This window comes from Capsicum annuum, chromosome 3, assembly GCF_002878395.1.
Source record: "Capsicum annuum cultivar UCD-10X-F1 chromosome 3, UCD10Xv1.1, whole genome shotgun sequence".
In the NCBI taxonomy this organism is placed as follows: Eukaryota; Viridiplantae; Streptophyta; class Magnoliopsida; order Solanales; family Solanaceae; genus Capsicum; species Capsicum annuum.
Genome location: NC_061113.1, coordinates 264,924,592 through 264,939,655, shown reverse-complemented (window position 1 = coordinate 264,939,655; position 15,064 = coordinate 264,924,592). Strand labels below are relative to the sequence as shown.

Here is a 15,064-nt window from a genome sequence, read left to right as displayed (position 1 = left end):
CCTTGATTTTTGATCCTGTATAAATCACTGTAATTTACTTGACCTAGATTACAAGGGTAGTAAGTATACCTGGTCAAATTATCGTAAACATAACAAAGGGCTCATTTTAGAGAGACTAGATAGTCTTTGCGAATACCGCTTGGACAGATCAGTGGCCGAATACCCATATTACTCATATCCCGAGAACCTACTCAGATCATAATCCTCTCCTTATTTCCCTCAGTAATAAGTTTGTTATGAGCGGAGGCAACCTTTTTAGGCTTGAAAAGTTTTGGATGGACCATCCCGAATTTGATAATACGGTCAAAGCTAGTTGGGACTACTATACAGTTTTAGAGGCTATCCCTATCTTTAGGCAGACTGTTTTGAATTGGAGTAGATACACCTTTGGAAATATTAAGAAGAACAAAAAAACTATTTTAGCAAGGCTCTCTGGCATTCAAATCTCTCCTGCCTATCCCTTTAGTAGTTTTCTTCAGAATCTTGAAAAGGACCTTAGGACTGAGTTTAACAAAATCCTTAAAATTGAAGAAGACTATTGGCGCATGCGATCCCGTATCAATTGGCTTCAGCAGGGGGATGCTAACACTAGTTTTTTTCACCTTTCCATTCTCAATAGACGTCGCAAAAATAAAATCTCTTATTTCCAAGACGCTCAGAATAACTGGATCATTGGTCCTGTCAAAATTTCCAACCACACTTTGGACTATTTTGTTAATTGTTTTACCACTAGTCACTCCACTTCCTACTGGAAACATATCACCACCTCCCTTGCTAGCTGCCACCAGTTTGATCTTTCATGTCTTGATTCCCCCCTTCAAGACGTGGAAATAACTCAGGCCCTTTTCTCTTTCAAGCTTTTTAAGGCTCCGGGCCCGAACGGATTGCACCCCCACTTCTTTCAATCCCACTGGCACACCGTCGACCCCTCCATCAAGGAACTTTGTCATCAGGTCTTCACCAACCAAAGAGTTCCTTTTTCTATTAATGAAACTCTCTTATGTCTCATTCCAAAGTTTGCTAATGCTAACAAACTTCAGAATTTCCAGCCAATTAGTTTATGTAATACTACCTATAAGTTGATTACAAAAATTATTGCAAATCGTATCAAGCCCCACTTAGCATATCTCATTGGCCCTCGACCAAACTAGTTTCCTCAAAGGTCGTAGAGCCTGCGATAACGCTATTCTTGTCCAGGAGCTTATTACCCATCTTCGTCGTACTGAGAGCACGAAACGATGCTTTATGCTCAACTGGATCTCAAAAAAATGTTCGATCGTCTTGAATGGTCCTTCGTTTATCTGCGCTCCTCTACTTCAAATTTTCTCCTAAAATTACTTCCCTCATAATGAACTGCATTTCTTCTAGTAGCATAGCTGTTCTTGTCAACGGCACTTAAACGACTTACTTCTCGCCTTCTAGAGGAATCCCCCAAGGGGACCCCATGTTCTTGTATATTTTTATCCTTTGTATGGAGATGCTTTTCACTTATATAAACCATCAAGTCGATCTCCTGGCTTGGGATCCAATTACCCTTTCCCCTACGGGCCCCCAATTGTCACACCTTTTCTTTGTTGACGATTTGACGCTTATCTCTAAGGCTACTTTCAAGGCAGTTCACACTATTGCTAATCGCGTGAAATCTTTTTGCTCCCTTTCAGGCCAAAACATTAACGCATCTAAATCCAAAGCCTTACTCTCTAAAAAATGTCCGGCGGCCGTTAAGGACCTTATTTGGAGCCTAATGCGCATTTTACCTGCGGAAAATTTTGAAAAATATTTAGGCTTCCCTATTCTTAATACCAAGCCCAAATGCAACGACTTCCAATTTATATTAGATAATATGCATAGAAAGCTCACTTCTTGGAAAACTAATTTCCTCTCTCAATCAGGACGTTTAGTACTAGCCAAATCTACTCTTAATGCGATCCCGGCTTACACCCTGTAGTACTTTAAGCTCCCTAAAAATATCTGTCATTTTATCGATCAAATTCAACGGGACTTTCTGTGGGGTCCTCCTCTGTCAAACGCAAAATTTATTATGTTGGTTGGGAACAAGTTACTAAACCAAAAGTAAACGGAGGCTTGGGGCTTTGTGTCACGCCCCAAAATCCCATCGGATCGGACTGGCACCCAAAGCCGAGAAGGCCCGGGAGAACCCGTTCAGATACCTGTACTTTCACTTACATGTCACCAAAAATTTGGACAGCACTTCGTTGCATATAGAAGGGTCTAATTACCTGTATCAGCACAACACGCACAAATATATATATATATATATATATATATAATACTTGGCCGTCGGGTCCACCACATATACAAATATAACATCACTATATAAACTTCCATGACTTTACCCTTCCTTATGTCTACAAAGCCTCTAGGATATACATGACATAACTAGGGTCGGGACAAACCCCCGCCCACATATGACTCCTGTACAATAACAAAACATAAGGGATCGACTCGGAAAGCTCCGAAGCAAACTGGAGCTCACCAACAATAGTTGTATGACCTGCCTCCTATCTATGCTATGAATGAGCTGAAGCACCTGTGCCTGCAGTATAAAATGCAGGTCCCCCGTGAGGGACGTCAGTATGAAATATGTACTGAGTATGTAAAGCTGTAAATAATCATATGTGATATGGGGGATCAAGAAAATCAGACGCAAGTGAATAAATCATAATAGAAGTGAACCACGCTTCATAAACACTTTTAGGATCATGTACATTATCATTAATCTGAATTGGGTTCTTGAATTCAAACACATTTGTGGAACGGTATACATTCGTTCATTTTATTCTTTATAATTATCATTCGCCATTACCTCCTCCTCCCGAACCTCCAACCACCTAACAATAATCAATACTGTACCGTACTGTGACCATTAGGCTGTCCCCAGTACATATCAACTGTAATCATATCAAATATCGGGATCGGTCCATGCTAGGCTTAAGCCCCTGAGCTACCACCCACACATATATCAAGTAACACACATAAGAGATCTTTCCAATAACTTAGTTCAAAAGCTTTTGAGATTATTACATTAGTGTTCATGCCAATATAGTACCGTTGGAATAATGATACATCAATAGGAACCAAGTAATAGACTTTCTATATAATAACGATGTAATAAAGACTCATTGGTACTTCAACAATGTGTTTCGAAATCATCAATATCACAACAATGAAATAGGAGCCTTTTGGTATATCAATGAAACATTTTGACACTTTATAGAATGGAAACAACTTCGTTGGTAATGTAGAACAATACATGTTTTTGGACAATCTCGGAATCTTACTTGATGGAACATTGGTGTTTTTATGCCAAAGAACATCGTTAGAGTATGCTTTACATACCTCGTTGTAGATTCAGATACCAATTCAACACAACTTCCCGCCTTTACAAATCACTTATCTACAATGAAATGTTTGGCATCTAGTATTAGCAACCCAACACCACAACTCTCTTCCATAATTCCATACAACCAATATTTGCAAAGCATTCCAAAAACCAACTTGAACAATAAGTTTATGTGTGTATATATATATAATCATCATTTCAATACCACATCATCACACCAAATCCCTTCACAATTCAACATAATCCAACCATGCACCAGAATAATCCAACATCATTTCCAATCATCTTTCAACAACAATCAAATAACATACTTCTTATGCTCACATGCATATATATACATATCCATATAAATAACACCAACATAATTTACATCCTTACCATAAAATGGCCCTTTGATTTCGAAGTCCTGTTGGCACAAATAAGGGGTGCTCCTCGAAGCCCTCGAGACGGTGAACACAACTACGGAATCAATTTGGATTTTATACGGTTGAATCACAAGATAATTGGAGTTGAACTTAGGCTAGGGTTTCTTATTCTTCAATAATTTGGATGATAAATGATGGATATGAGGCTAATTATATGTATATAATGACCAATTTTCGTCCATGAGGTGATGGAAAATGACCATATTGCCCTTAAAATTTAAGTAGATCCGAATCTGTCCATGGTGGACTGTTTTGATAGGCTAAAGTAAATAGACCATAACTCTTTCCCCCGATAATGGATTTGGGTGAAACCAATTGCATTAGAAAGAAGACTCTCAGGGCTTCTCATCGATATATAGTAGCTCACACAGTTCATTTCTTACAAGGAGTTATGATCGTTTAAAGTCGACCCAAAAATCTGTTTGGCTGCAGTACTTTTGTGTGCAGAAAATTTCTGCACATTTACTGTTCATTGCGTCCACCGTTTTCAAATTTCGAACATGCTCGCTTATATCCGATACTCATCTGTTTTCAGAAATCTTTATATCGTTGGAAAGCTAACTCGATAAACTTCGCATAGGAACTTCGACGAGCAAATTCCGATATAAATAAAGTCGATTCCTATACACATATAATCAAACTATACACTTGAAACCATCTCAAAATTATCAATACTCATACTTAAACTCATATATACCTAACTTATGATCAATACATATACTCCAACACATATAACCATGACTAATGCACGTAATTAAGTACGGGGTGTTACACTTTGTGACTGTGAAAACAAAAACAAAGCAATTTTCACCAGTCTTTCCTGGCGTATATTTACTCAACCTTCCTCTCTGTGGGCTCGAACGTTAGTCTCCAAATATAATAATTGGCACCAGTCCTCCACTCGTTCCTTCATCTGGAAAAATATTCTCCTTGGTGGTGTTATTTGTAATAAATCGACTACATGGGCTCCGGCTTCGGGGGCCTTCATCAACGTTTGGTCTTACCGATGGATTCCCAACGTCCCTCCCCTGCACCAGGTACTCTCAGGCCCCCTTCACCGAAATAAAGATAAGCTTCGCTTATCCGATATATGGAACGGGCACTCCTGGGAGTGGGAGAAGATTTCTTTTGACATACCCTTAGATATTATCCATCGTGCTGCTGCTATTTGTCCCTCCGACACTTTGGGTTATCAAGATAAACCTTACTGGGCCCTTAATCCTAATGGCCTCTTATCTACCAAATTAGTCTACCTTTCTCTTATCAGCCATCACAGTAATAATTATGATTTCCATTGGATCTGGAACCTTCGCACTTTAGAAAAGATAAAAAATTTCCTTTGGTTGTGCTCCTATGGCAGGCTTCCTATTTCAGCCTACCTCCACCATATAGGTGTCTCTCCTTCCCCTCTTTGAAGTGTTTGTAATTCTGCTGCAGAATCTGTTGTGCACCTCTTCTTTCACTGTTTCATAGCTAGAAAATTCTAGATTGACATAGGTATTAACAGCTCTCACTTCGATTTTTCCAATCTCCATTGGCTCCAAGTGATGAAAAAATCCCATCTCTCTTTCTTCAACCATCCTTTGGAATGGCTCGACTTTTTACCTTTTGCATTATGAAACCTTTGGCTAAACCGTAATCAGAATGTTTTTCACAAAAATATTAACTTTCTGTCAATTGAATTGGTGCATCACAAGGTTGAGGAATTTCGTTATTATTCGCGCTTACCTAGCAACCTAACCAACACTATTACTGTCAATATTAAGTGGGTTCCCCCTAAGCGAGGAACTTATAAGTTGAATGTAGACGGCTCGTTCTCAAATACATCCAACTGCAGTGGCATCGGCAAAGTCATTCGCGATGCTGACGGCCAATGGATTGTTGGGTTCTCCAACAAAAGCATGGGTAATTCAGGCACGATGGTTGAGTTGGAAGCTCTTCACCAAGGCCTGTGTAGGGCATCATCCTTTGCGTGCACACCTCTTGAAATAGAGTCGGACTGTACAGATCTTATCCAACTTCTTCAACACCCAATTTCTCCTTATACTAACATAGTCTCTTCTTTTGCAGGTTAATGTTGAGGAACTTGGGGAATCTAGTGGTACAGCATAATTTCCGGCTTGATAACACTGTTGCAGATAGCCTTGCCAAAGCAGGATCTCATCTATTACATATCCAAGCTCAACCCTTTTTGGTCTCTCCACCTCCTACTGTGAAAGCTTTGCTGCAACACGACCGAGATGGAGCTAGTACTAGTATATTAGTGTCTTGGCCTGTATGCCATCACCTAGTTTCTCTAGGAAACCAGTCTGTAATAAGTAATTCTAGCGTCAATAACTCTAAGACTTTAGCTCCTATCTCTAGCCATGTCTCTTCGGCTATTTTGTTAAGGAATGCTCCTGCTATTCCTGCTACTACTACTTTCTGTAACTCTCCTATATTTAGCATATATATATATATATCTACTTTACCAAAAAAAAAAAAAGGAAATTAAATAAGTGTGTACTTATATAAGCTTAAGAAAGACACGTGACATTTACATGCATGCTAAAACATGAGGTGCTCATGTTTATATTCTTCTCTATAATATAATTCACTGGTACATATTTTTTATATCAAAACAAATATGTATATAATTTGTTTTACTTTTCAATATTAGATATCAAACACATATATTTTTTATATCACAAATACAAATACATATTTTATATAATAAATTTATGGTTTATATACGCATCTATATATATATATATTCTATATAAATGATGATACAATTTTTTATGTACGTTCTAGCAATAATTATAGAATTTTTATACATATTCTATACAATTTTTAACTGCAATAGTTATTCATATACATATTTTATACAACAATGATATAATTTCTATATGCATCATATACAATTACATATTCTATACAATAATTATACAGTTTTTATATACACTCTATACAATCTTTAACAGCAATAATTATTCAATACAGATTCTATAGAACGGTTATACAGTTTCTATACAATATTAGTTGCAATAGTTATTTAGATAAATATTTTATTCAGTATTTATACAGTTTCTATATAATATTTATATAGTTTCTATATAAATTTCATGCAGCCTTAACTGCAATAATTATTCAAATACAAATTCTATACAATAATAATATAGTTTCTATACTCATTCTATATAACATTAGTTGCAATAGTTATTCATATACATATTCTATACAATATTTATGAAGTCTCTCTACAATATTTATATAATTTCTGTACACATCCCAAACAATCTCTATTTGTATTATATATATATAAATATTTATACAATAAATATACAGTTTTATATACATCACATACACGACTTCATTTCTCTGAAATCTCTTTCGATTCATTGATTCCAAATCTTCACAGTATTTATTATCATATCAATCATATGCAACCCCAAATGATTAAACACAATTTTTTTCAAAAACAATCCATTTCCTTCAAAGTTCTTCCTCACTCACCATTACTTTAAGCTTCAACACAATAACCCTTTTCTTTCCATCCCCGATCAACCTCCACATCTTGCACATTTTTTATTCTCTTAATCCCTCCTTTTTGATCCACCAACGCCACCCTTCATTTCAAAAAAATTCAACTCAATTCAGACAATCTAGATGAAAAAATTAAGAATTTGAGAAAAAAAGATAGGTATTTTGTGGACTCTTTTAGCCCCCTTCTCCTTTTTGATCCACCCACACCACTCTCTACTTTAAAACTCCTACTCAATTTAGATAATCTAGGTGAAACAAATTAAGAATTAGAGGAAAAAAATATAAATTTTGTAGGGTTCTTAGCTATCAAGAATTGGAGAAAGAAGAATGGTTATGAAGTTAGAAAAAATAAAAAGCATATTAATATAACTAGCTCAATCGTATGTGTCTTGCATGTATAGCGTTTGATTATTTAAAATTAAATAATTTTATCTATTGCGCAGATTTTAATAAAGTGTAAAAGTTCAAATCACTTTTAAAAAATCCTACAGCCAGAAGTTTCAAGTGGTTGATTGATCGTTACTTTTGTGTTTGTTATGCAATACCTCATTCCTTAGAGGCTAAGAGAGAAACATTAATTTGAACCTGTGGTATGATTATTTCTTTTTTTTTATATACATTTAAAATTTTTCATTGGTTTTAAAGTCAAATTTTTACAAAATCATTTATTACATTCTTATTACGTACTTAAAATTTTTAAAAATTTGATACTTCTTAAAATTTTCTTATTCTAACATTTTTATATTTATTTCTCGTTTTTTCAAGTCTTCTTAAAATCAAATTTAGTTGATTTAGAATTCTTAAACTAATGAAAAAATATTAGTTGTCATTAATTCTGATGACTTCTAATAAGGAAAGGTTTTACCATAAATATATTTTAATAAAAAAAATATTAGAAAAAAATAGTGAAAAAACGCTATTGTCAAAGTAAAGACTTTTAATGAAGGACAAAAAGTGTAACAACATTTATATTATAGATTATAGATTATAGATATAGATTATTATAGGTGAAGGCTCAGACTTTATTTCCTTTCCTAAGGCAAAATAGTCAACTTGGTCTTAACTAATGAACTCAAAGCGGTGGTTAAAATTTGAAAAAAAAAATAGAAAAAATTTCATAAGTAGCAAATTTAAGCTCATAATTAGGAGTTTCATATCAACTGATTGATAATTACATAAAATAGCAAGTTGTATTTTGTATTTTAGGTAAAATTTGTTATCGAAATACATATGCAAATGAAATTTGCTGTCCTCTATTTCCTCAAATCAATTGAGTTAAATAAAGAATGATGCTTAAATTACTCCATGCATTTAAAGTCAAGGTTTCACTTTTTCCTAAATGACTTTTATTAAAAGATTTTTGCTTAAATTACATAACTAATAAATATATATTAGTTAAGATTTTTACAAAAATTACATAGCTGGTTATTCTTTTAATGATTAAGATTTTTGTTTTTTCATAAAAGACATATATCTATATTACATATACATATTTCAAAAATATACGAAATACATAGATACACAGATTTGCATATGTATTTACAATACAAATATATACATCTCTTGACTACTCTGCTTGCTTAACACAAGTCTTATTTAACCTTCGCGCATACATGACATGAATCTCTATTACAAAAAGGTCAACTATACACATATACATATAGGTAATAAAAAATACGTAATACATGCATGTGCCCTCGAAAATGTATATATATAGAATAAGATTTGCATATCTATACAAATGAGTACCCATTAGCTAATAAATACATATATAAAATAAATACATACAAATAGATACATATGTTACCCTCTAAAAAGACATAGGACAATCCAAATCCAAATACAAATTCAATACTATCCAAAAAAACTTATGTAAACTTCATACGTATATACAAAAATATAAATACATTCACATGACTCAAATGTATATATATACAATAAGATTTGTATATCTATACAAATTAGTACCCATTAGCTAATAAATACATATATAAGCAACTCTTTGTCTTTATCTTCTTCTAAATTATATTTAGAGGAGTTTTCAACATCAAGACTTGAAATTTTGCTCGATTCTTTGATTTTTTTTATTTTTCTCAAATCTTTGTATTTTTTCAACAGAGTGTGTAGCCACACACGGAATGCACAAGCAAAACAGAAAACTATACAACATTTAACGAGTGTGCCATCTATTTGAGAGACGCTCTCATCATGTTGGGTTGTAGTTGTACCAGCACACAAGCCCGTCGATGGGGCATTTTTTTCGAAATTTCTTAGCCAATTTTGGGGACTTTATAGAAAAATAAAAATAAAAGGTAAAATAAGATTGGAGAGAGGTAAAGTATTGGAGTGAAAATAGGAGAGGTCACCAAAAAAACACATATGTGTGGAGCAACTCATACCAAAAAAGAAATTTTTGCTATAAAATATAATTTTATAAAAATGTTATTATTTATTATAATTATGATCTTAAGTTTATCACTTTCCGTAATTTTTTCAAAAAAATATCTGACTGATCACTTTTTGTCCAATAGACCAAACTTGGGCCATTTATTTTGGAATTGGCTATATAGGGTCCTTTTCCCATTCTATTAACCCGAGTTCCGGCCCAGTCAATCCAAACCGCACAGCACTTTACTCTCATCTGGACCGTTGAATTTTCTCTATATAATATAATGAACTCTCCAAGCCCTAGGGTTTTTATCTTCTATCAAAGCAAGTGATTCCGTCACTCTCACAGATCTGTCCGCCGTCGCCGAACACTCAGAGGTACTCTTCTTCCTCCATTTTTATTGCCTCATTATACCTGAGAATGGTCACAACTGTATGTTTTCTATTGCATTTTTACTCCTTTGATGATAAGTTTTCTGACTGCTTGAGTAGCATATAGATAAAGAACGAACGTCAATGTTTGTATACTTTCAACGTTTTTAATTAAGAATCACAAGTATTAATTATCATATCTCAGTGCCTGTATGATTGTGTTTTTTCGTCAATATAATGATTTATATCTCAATTGCTGTTTGATTTCAAAGTCGTTCGTGTTGTATTGTCAGTGTAGAGATGTGTATTTCGATGCCAATATGATTTCGAAGTCGTTTATGCTGTATTGTCAATATAGAGATTTTTATCTCAATGCCTGTATGATCTCAAAGTCATTCATTTCACATCACAGGATTGAGCTTTGTATCTCAATGCCTGTATGATTTCAACGTTGTTTGTGTTGTACCAGTCGGGTAGAGATTTGCATCTCAATGTCTATATGGTTCCAAAGTCGTTCATTTCACACAAGCAGGATTGAGCTTTATATCTCAATGCCTGTATGATTTCAACGTTGTTTGTGTTGTATCAGTTGCATAGAGATTCACATTTCAATGTTCATATGGTTCCAAAGTCGTTCATTTCACACGATCAGGGTTGAGCTTTATATCTCAGTGCCCGTATGATTTCAAAGTCGTTTGTTTTGTATAGAGACTGACATCTCAATGGCTTTATGATTCCAAAGCTGTCAATTTCATATGATCAGGATAAAGCTTATGAATGTTCAAAAAAGGGAGTGTTGTATTTTTTGTTTGTTTGGTCTTGTCAGTCAGTTTCTACAGGCTCGTTATAGTGATATTTAGGTTTGTATATCTGATACGTTGATTGATTAGATCTGTGAAGATGTACACGTCAAGGCAAAAGATTCACAAAGACAAAGATGCTGAACCATCTGAATTTGAGGAGTCTGTTGCACAGGTTATTTTTTGTTCCTTAGTTGATTGTTCCAGTTATTATATATCTTCAATTCATTATTTGATAATTTTATGTTTGTGAAATAATGATTGTAAGCTTTTCCTGAACAGGCTTTGTTTGATTTGGAAAACACCAACCAAGAGCTGAAAAGTGAATTGAAGGATCTATACATCAATTCAGCCGCGTAAGGGTGCTATTAGTAGTATTTTGTTAGTAAATATGTATCTGACTGCAATGTGGTATTTTAATCTGTTTTACTGCTGTGCAGTCAAATTGATGTGTCGGGAAATAGGAAAGCTGTTGTTATTCACGTGCCCTACAGACTGAGGAAAGCTTTCCGCAAGGTCCATGTCCGTCTTGTTAGGGAGTTGGAGAAGAAATTCAGTGGAAAGGTAACCATCAAACACTTTCTAGTTTTTGAAAGTATGGAATTTTGAATCCATTTACTAGTATTAGCCACATTTTGTTAGTTCTATCAATAAGATTTTTTACAGTGGTGATTCCAATGCTAGCCTATCCTTACTTCCTATGGTGATTTGTCTAAAATATCGTCTACCCTTGGTCCTTGCTTGCTGGATTCCACCAAAAATCTGTCTTATGATTGGTGCAAAATTAGTTGTATGCTCTATTTTATATCCTCTTTGCACCATTCTCGCCATGGAATGCCTATTAATTGTGTACTTCAAATCCAATCCTTGTTTTGATGTTCTACACCTTAAGTCATGTGCTGCTGAGTTGAATTACATTGCTCATTCATCCGATTCTTGTGTAATCTCTATGGCAATTAGATTAATATTTCATTTTGGTATCTTCTCTTTATTTTAGATAATCAATGAATTAACAGATGTAAAATCTGAATTTAACTCCGTTGTTTGTTTTGTTGAGTGTATGACAGTTTGCTTGTAGTTTGAGTCATGGCTACATTTTCAGATTTGATCCGTCATATATTCTTATGGTGGTTGTTGAATATTAGAACATTCATTCAACACTTTATCATGAGGGGACATTGTCTTTTAGCATTTCTTGATGTTCCCATTTCTTGTAGGACGTGATCTTCATTGCAACCAGGAGGATAGTGAGGCCCCCAAAGAGAGGCTCTGCTGCCCAACGACCCCGCAGCAGGACTCTTACTTCTGTCCATGATGCCATATTGGAGGATTTGGTTGTACCTGCTGAGATCGTTGGAAAGCGAACTAGATATCGCGTTGATGGATCTAAGATTATGAAGGTATGTTGTTGGAATTACCGTTTGTTTAATCTTGTTGCTTAATAAGCCTTTTTTTGGGTAGTCATTTTTTGAGTTGGAAGCTTCCACTTTTGCCAGCTTATATCTACAGACTCCTTGGCTATCTTAATTGGAAATAAAAATATTATCAATCTAAACAGTAGCTCCAATGCATGTCTTCGTTTTATTTATATTTTAAATTCATTCCCACATTCTTAGTTCTTCATTGTTCTTGTTTTGGACAGGTCTACTTGGACCCCAAGGAGCGTAACAACACCGAGTACAAGCTGGAGACCTTTTCCGCAGTTTACAGGAAGCTCTCCGGCAAAGATGTTGTGTTTGAGTTCCCCCACATTGAGGCTTAAAGATACAAAATAGTGGCGTTTGATCTCTTTTGATGCAAAACTATAAATTAGTGGCTGCTTTATAAAGTTTTGGCGTTTAAATTTTGTTTTTGACTGTTTATTGGATCTTATTAGAACTTTGTTGAAATGCCCTAGATTATCCGACTTGTTTGAAAATTTTGGTGCTGTGTTGTTTCTCTTATTCCGTGCTGTTGTACCTAGCATTTAAGGTCGTATTAGAGTTAAAAAAAATCTGGTGCTTTCAATTATTTCTTGGTATAACACAGCATTTGTACCTTGCATATCCTCTTGTCCACCTAGTTTGTTGTACCCACTAGGGTTATTCTGGTACTGGTGATTTTTGGTCCTTAGTTAGACCATAATCTTGTGTTGATGGTCCCGTTCAATCCCAATTTTATTTCTACCCCTTTTTATAAATAATGAGTTCTATAGTTTTTTTCGAACGGCCTCCTTCACGCACTCCAGTTAAAGTTGCTCTCTTCCTTGCGTATTTCTCAAGTTTTTTTTGTTTTACACATCATGAAGCTGTTGTTAATTAACTTTTGTTTTATTTTGTTAAATTTGTTTAGAAGATTACCCTGCTTTTTACAGGGAAAAATATTTTTTAGCCCCTTGATAAAATTCTGTTAGTTTTATGGTCTTTTTACCAGAGATTGTCATTTTTAAGAGTCATTATCTTCTGTTCAACTTTGTTATCGAATTGTATTAATTGATTGAAAAATAGTTAGATCTTATTGTCAAGCAAAACTTTCCTATTTTTCTTATAAAGAAGCATCTGTTTTCTGGTTTTCAAACTCCTTTATTATAATCTCACTATAGTTTGCTATTTTTTCCCACAATACATAGTTGAATAGAGTTGACACTTTCTTTTCTTGTATGTCTTATCCCTCATTTTTCGTTGACAATATAAGGTTAAGAAATTAATTTTTGTACAGGGTAGTCATACAGTTTTTCTCTTATGAGTCAAAGTAGTTTTTATCACCCTTTCGTCAGTATACCCACAACACGGAAGAGACAGAAAGAAAGAGGAATGATATCCCACTTTGTTGTGTGTTACTCGAGCTGTGGGTCTTTCGGAAACTGCCTCTCATGAGGTAGGGTAAGGTCTGTGTACACCTTCTCTAGACCCCAGCAGCGGGATGCAGGATTACACTGGATATGTTGTTGTACCGGTAGGCATGATTGTATTGCCACGCTGACCAGTTGAAACTTTTTAACAAAATATTCAAAACAAGAAAGCTATTAGTTCTATGAACAATATGAAACTGATATGTGCAACAACAATTCATAAGGTACGATACTGAGTTCCTTTTGGTATGTGAGACTCTCACAGTGAGGAAATACATGCTCAAGTGAAAAGAACCAAGAGTAATAATTGGGCATTATAGTTCTCTGATTCTCCTCCTGCTGCAACCAAACATGTTTGTATTGTAAATTGTGTTGCAGTAATCCACCTTGCATAAATGATTTGGCAAATGTACCATACTAGTAATTCACAGTCCCATAACTAGCAAGGAGCCAACCAAAGTAAGGGTAAACGAATGCTCTTCAACATTGTATAAATGGAGTCCCTTGACTTATGTCAAGTATCCAGCTCCTCAGCCTGCATTATTTACCAGTAAGTTCAAATAAGATGGCTGTAAAAACTTGTAAAGAACGGTCTAAAGCAGGCGTACCTCAGGACAAGATCAACAAACCGAGCTATTATTATTGCAGAAAAACCTTGCAGGGTGAATGATCTTACCTATACAAAGACCACGGAGTGTCCACTGCACAAAAGAGATGCCACATTTTGAGTAAGAAAGGTACTGAACTTCGATTCAGAACGATGCATATCAAGACCATTATCATTTAAAGGATCCAACATCAACTAGCTCACTCTAAGAAACGTCTCCCTCCTTTTGCAAAGGAGACAGATGCTTCTTTGCTCTTAGTTTAAAATGTATAAATCCTCTGCCATTAATTATAAATCTAATTATATTGACACGATCAGTTTGAGACGCTCTTAAAGGAATCAATTGTCACTCCCATTTTTAGCCATAAAAAGAACAACAATTAGAGTGGCCACTAAACATCCTGCTGCAATTCTTGCTGTAAGGAGCTTGGTGGACGCAAGCACTAAAACCATTCCCCAAAATGCTGAGCCAAGATCTATAAAGGAGAAAATAGAGTTGATTTCATGAACCAAGATCAGTTGATTTCATGAACCAAGAAAATAGGGTCGAATCCTCTGTACACATCAGTTTATTCCAAAAACATAAGGAAATAAAGGAAGCTGTGCAGGTGAAGATAAAGGGATTCTCAAACCCAAAAAGATTTTCCATAATATGCAAGTCTTGAGTAAGTAACTATACATTTCTTTAATCTGTTTTACTAGAAATGGACACGTAGTAACGAGAAACAAAACCCAGTTCAAGCAGTAGCACAA

At 34.9% G+C, this 15,064-nt stretch overlaps 2 protein-coding genes and 1 long non-coding RNA gene across 3 annotated transcripts in view; 2 read left to right on the top strand and 1 right to left on the bottom strand.

The window, feature by feature from the left end:
* Nucleotides 1-10,732, top strand: part of LOC107864778 — a 14,281-nt gene extending 3,549 nt beyond the window's left edge. The window contains exons 2-5 of the mRNA XM_047408799.1: nt 5,860-6,233; nt 10,052-10,080; nt 10,368-10,511; nt 10,664-10,732. Of these exons, the coding sequence (XP_047264755.1) occupies nt 5,860-6,233; nt 10,052-10,080; nt 10,368-10,511; nt 10,664-10,732 (616 nt within the window). The remainder of the gene's footprint in view (nt 1-5,859; nt 6,234-10,051; nt 10,081-10,367; nt 10,512-10,663) is intronic.
* LOC107862180 (40S ribosomal protein S7) lies at nt 9,848-12,792 on the top strand. The gene is made up of 6 exons (XM_016707660.2): nt 9,848-10,080; nt 10,965-11,049; nt 11,157-11,230; nt 11,315-11,438; nt 12,092-12,274; nt 12,517-12,792. Exons 2-6 carry the CDS (start codon nt 10,975-10,977, stop codon nt 12,634-12,636), a joined length of 576 nt encoding a protein of 191 aa, XP_016563146.1. The 5' UTR covers nt 9,848-10,080; nt 10,965-10,974; the 3' UTR covers nt 12,637-12,792.
* Nucleotides 12,793-13,846: 1,054 nt separating this feature from the next.
* On the bottom strand, nt 13,847-15,058 carry LOC107862181. Its single transcript, XR_001671949.2, has 2 exons — nt 14,313-15,058; nt 13,847-14,239 (listed from the first exon to the last, which is right to left on the bottom strand). It is a non-coding gene; the product is annotated as an uncharacterized LOC107862181 (long non-coding RNA).
* Between the last annotated feature and the right edge of the window lie 6 nt (nt 15,059-15,064).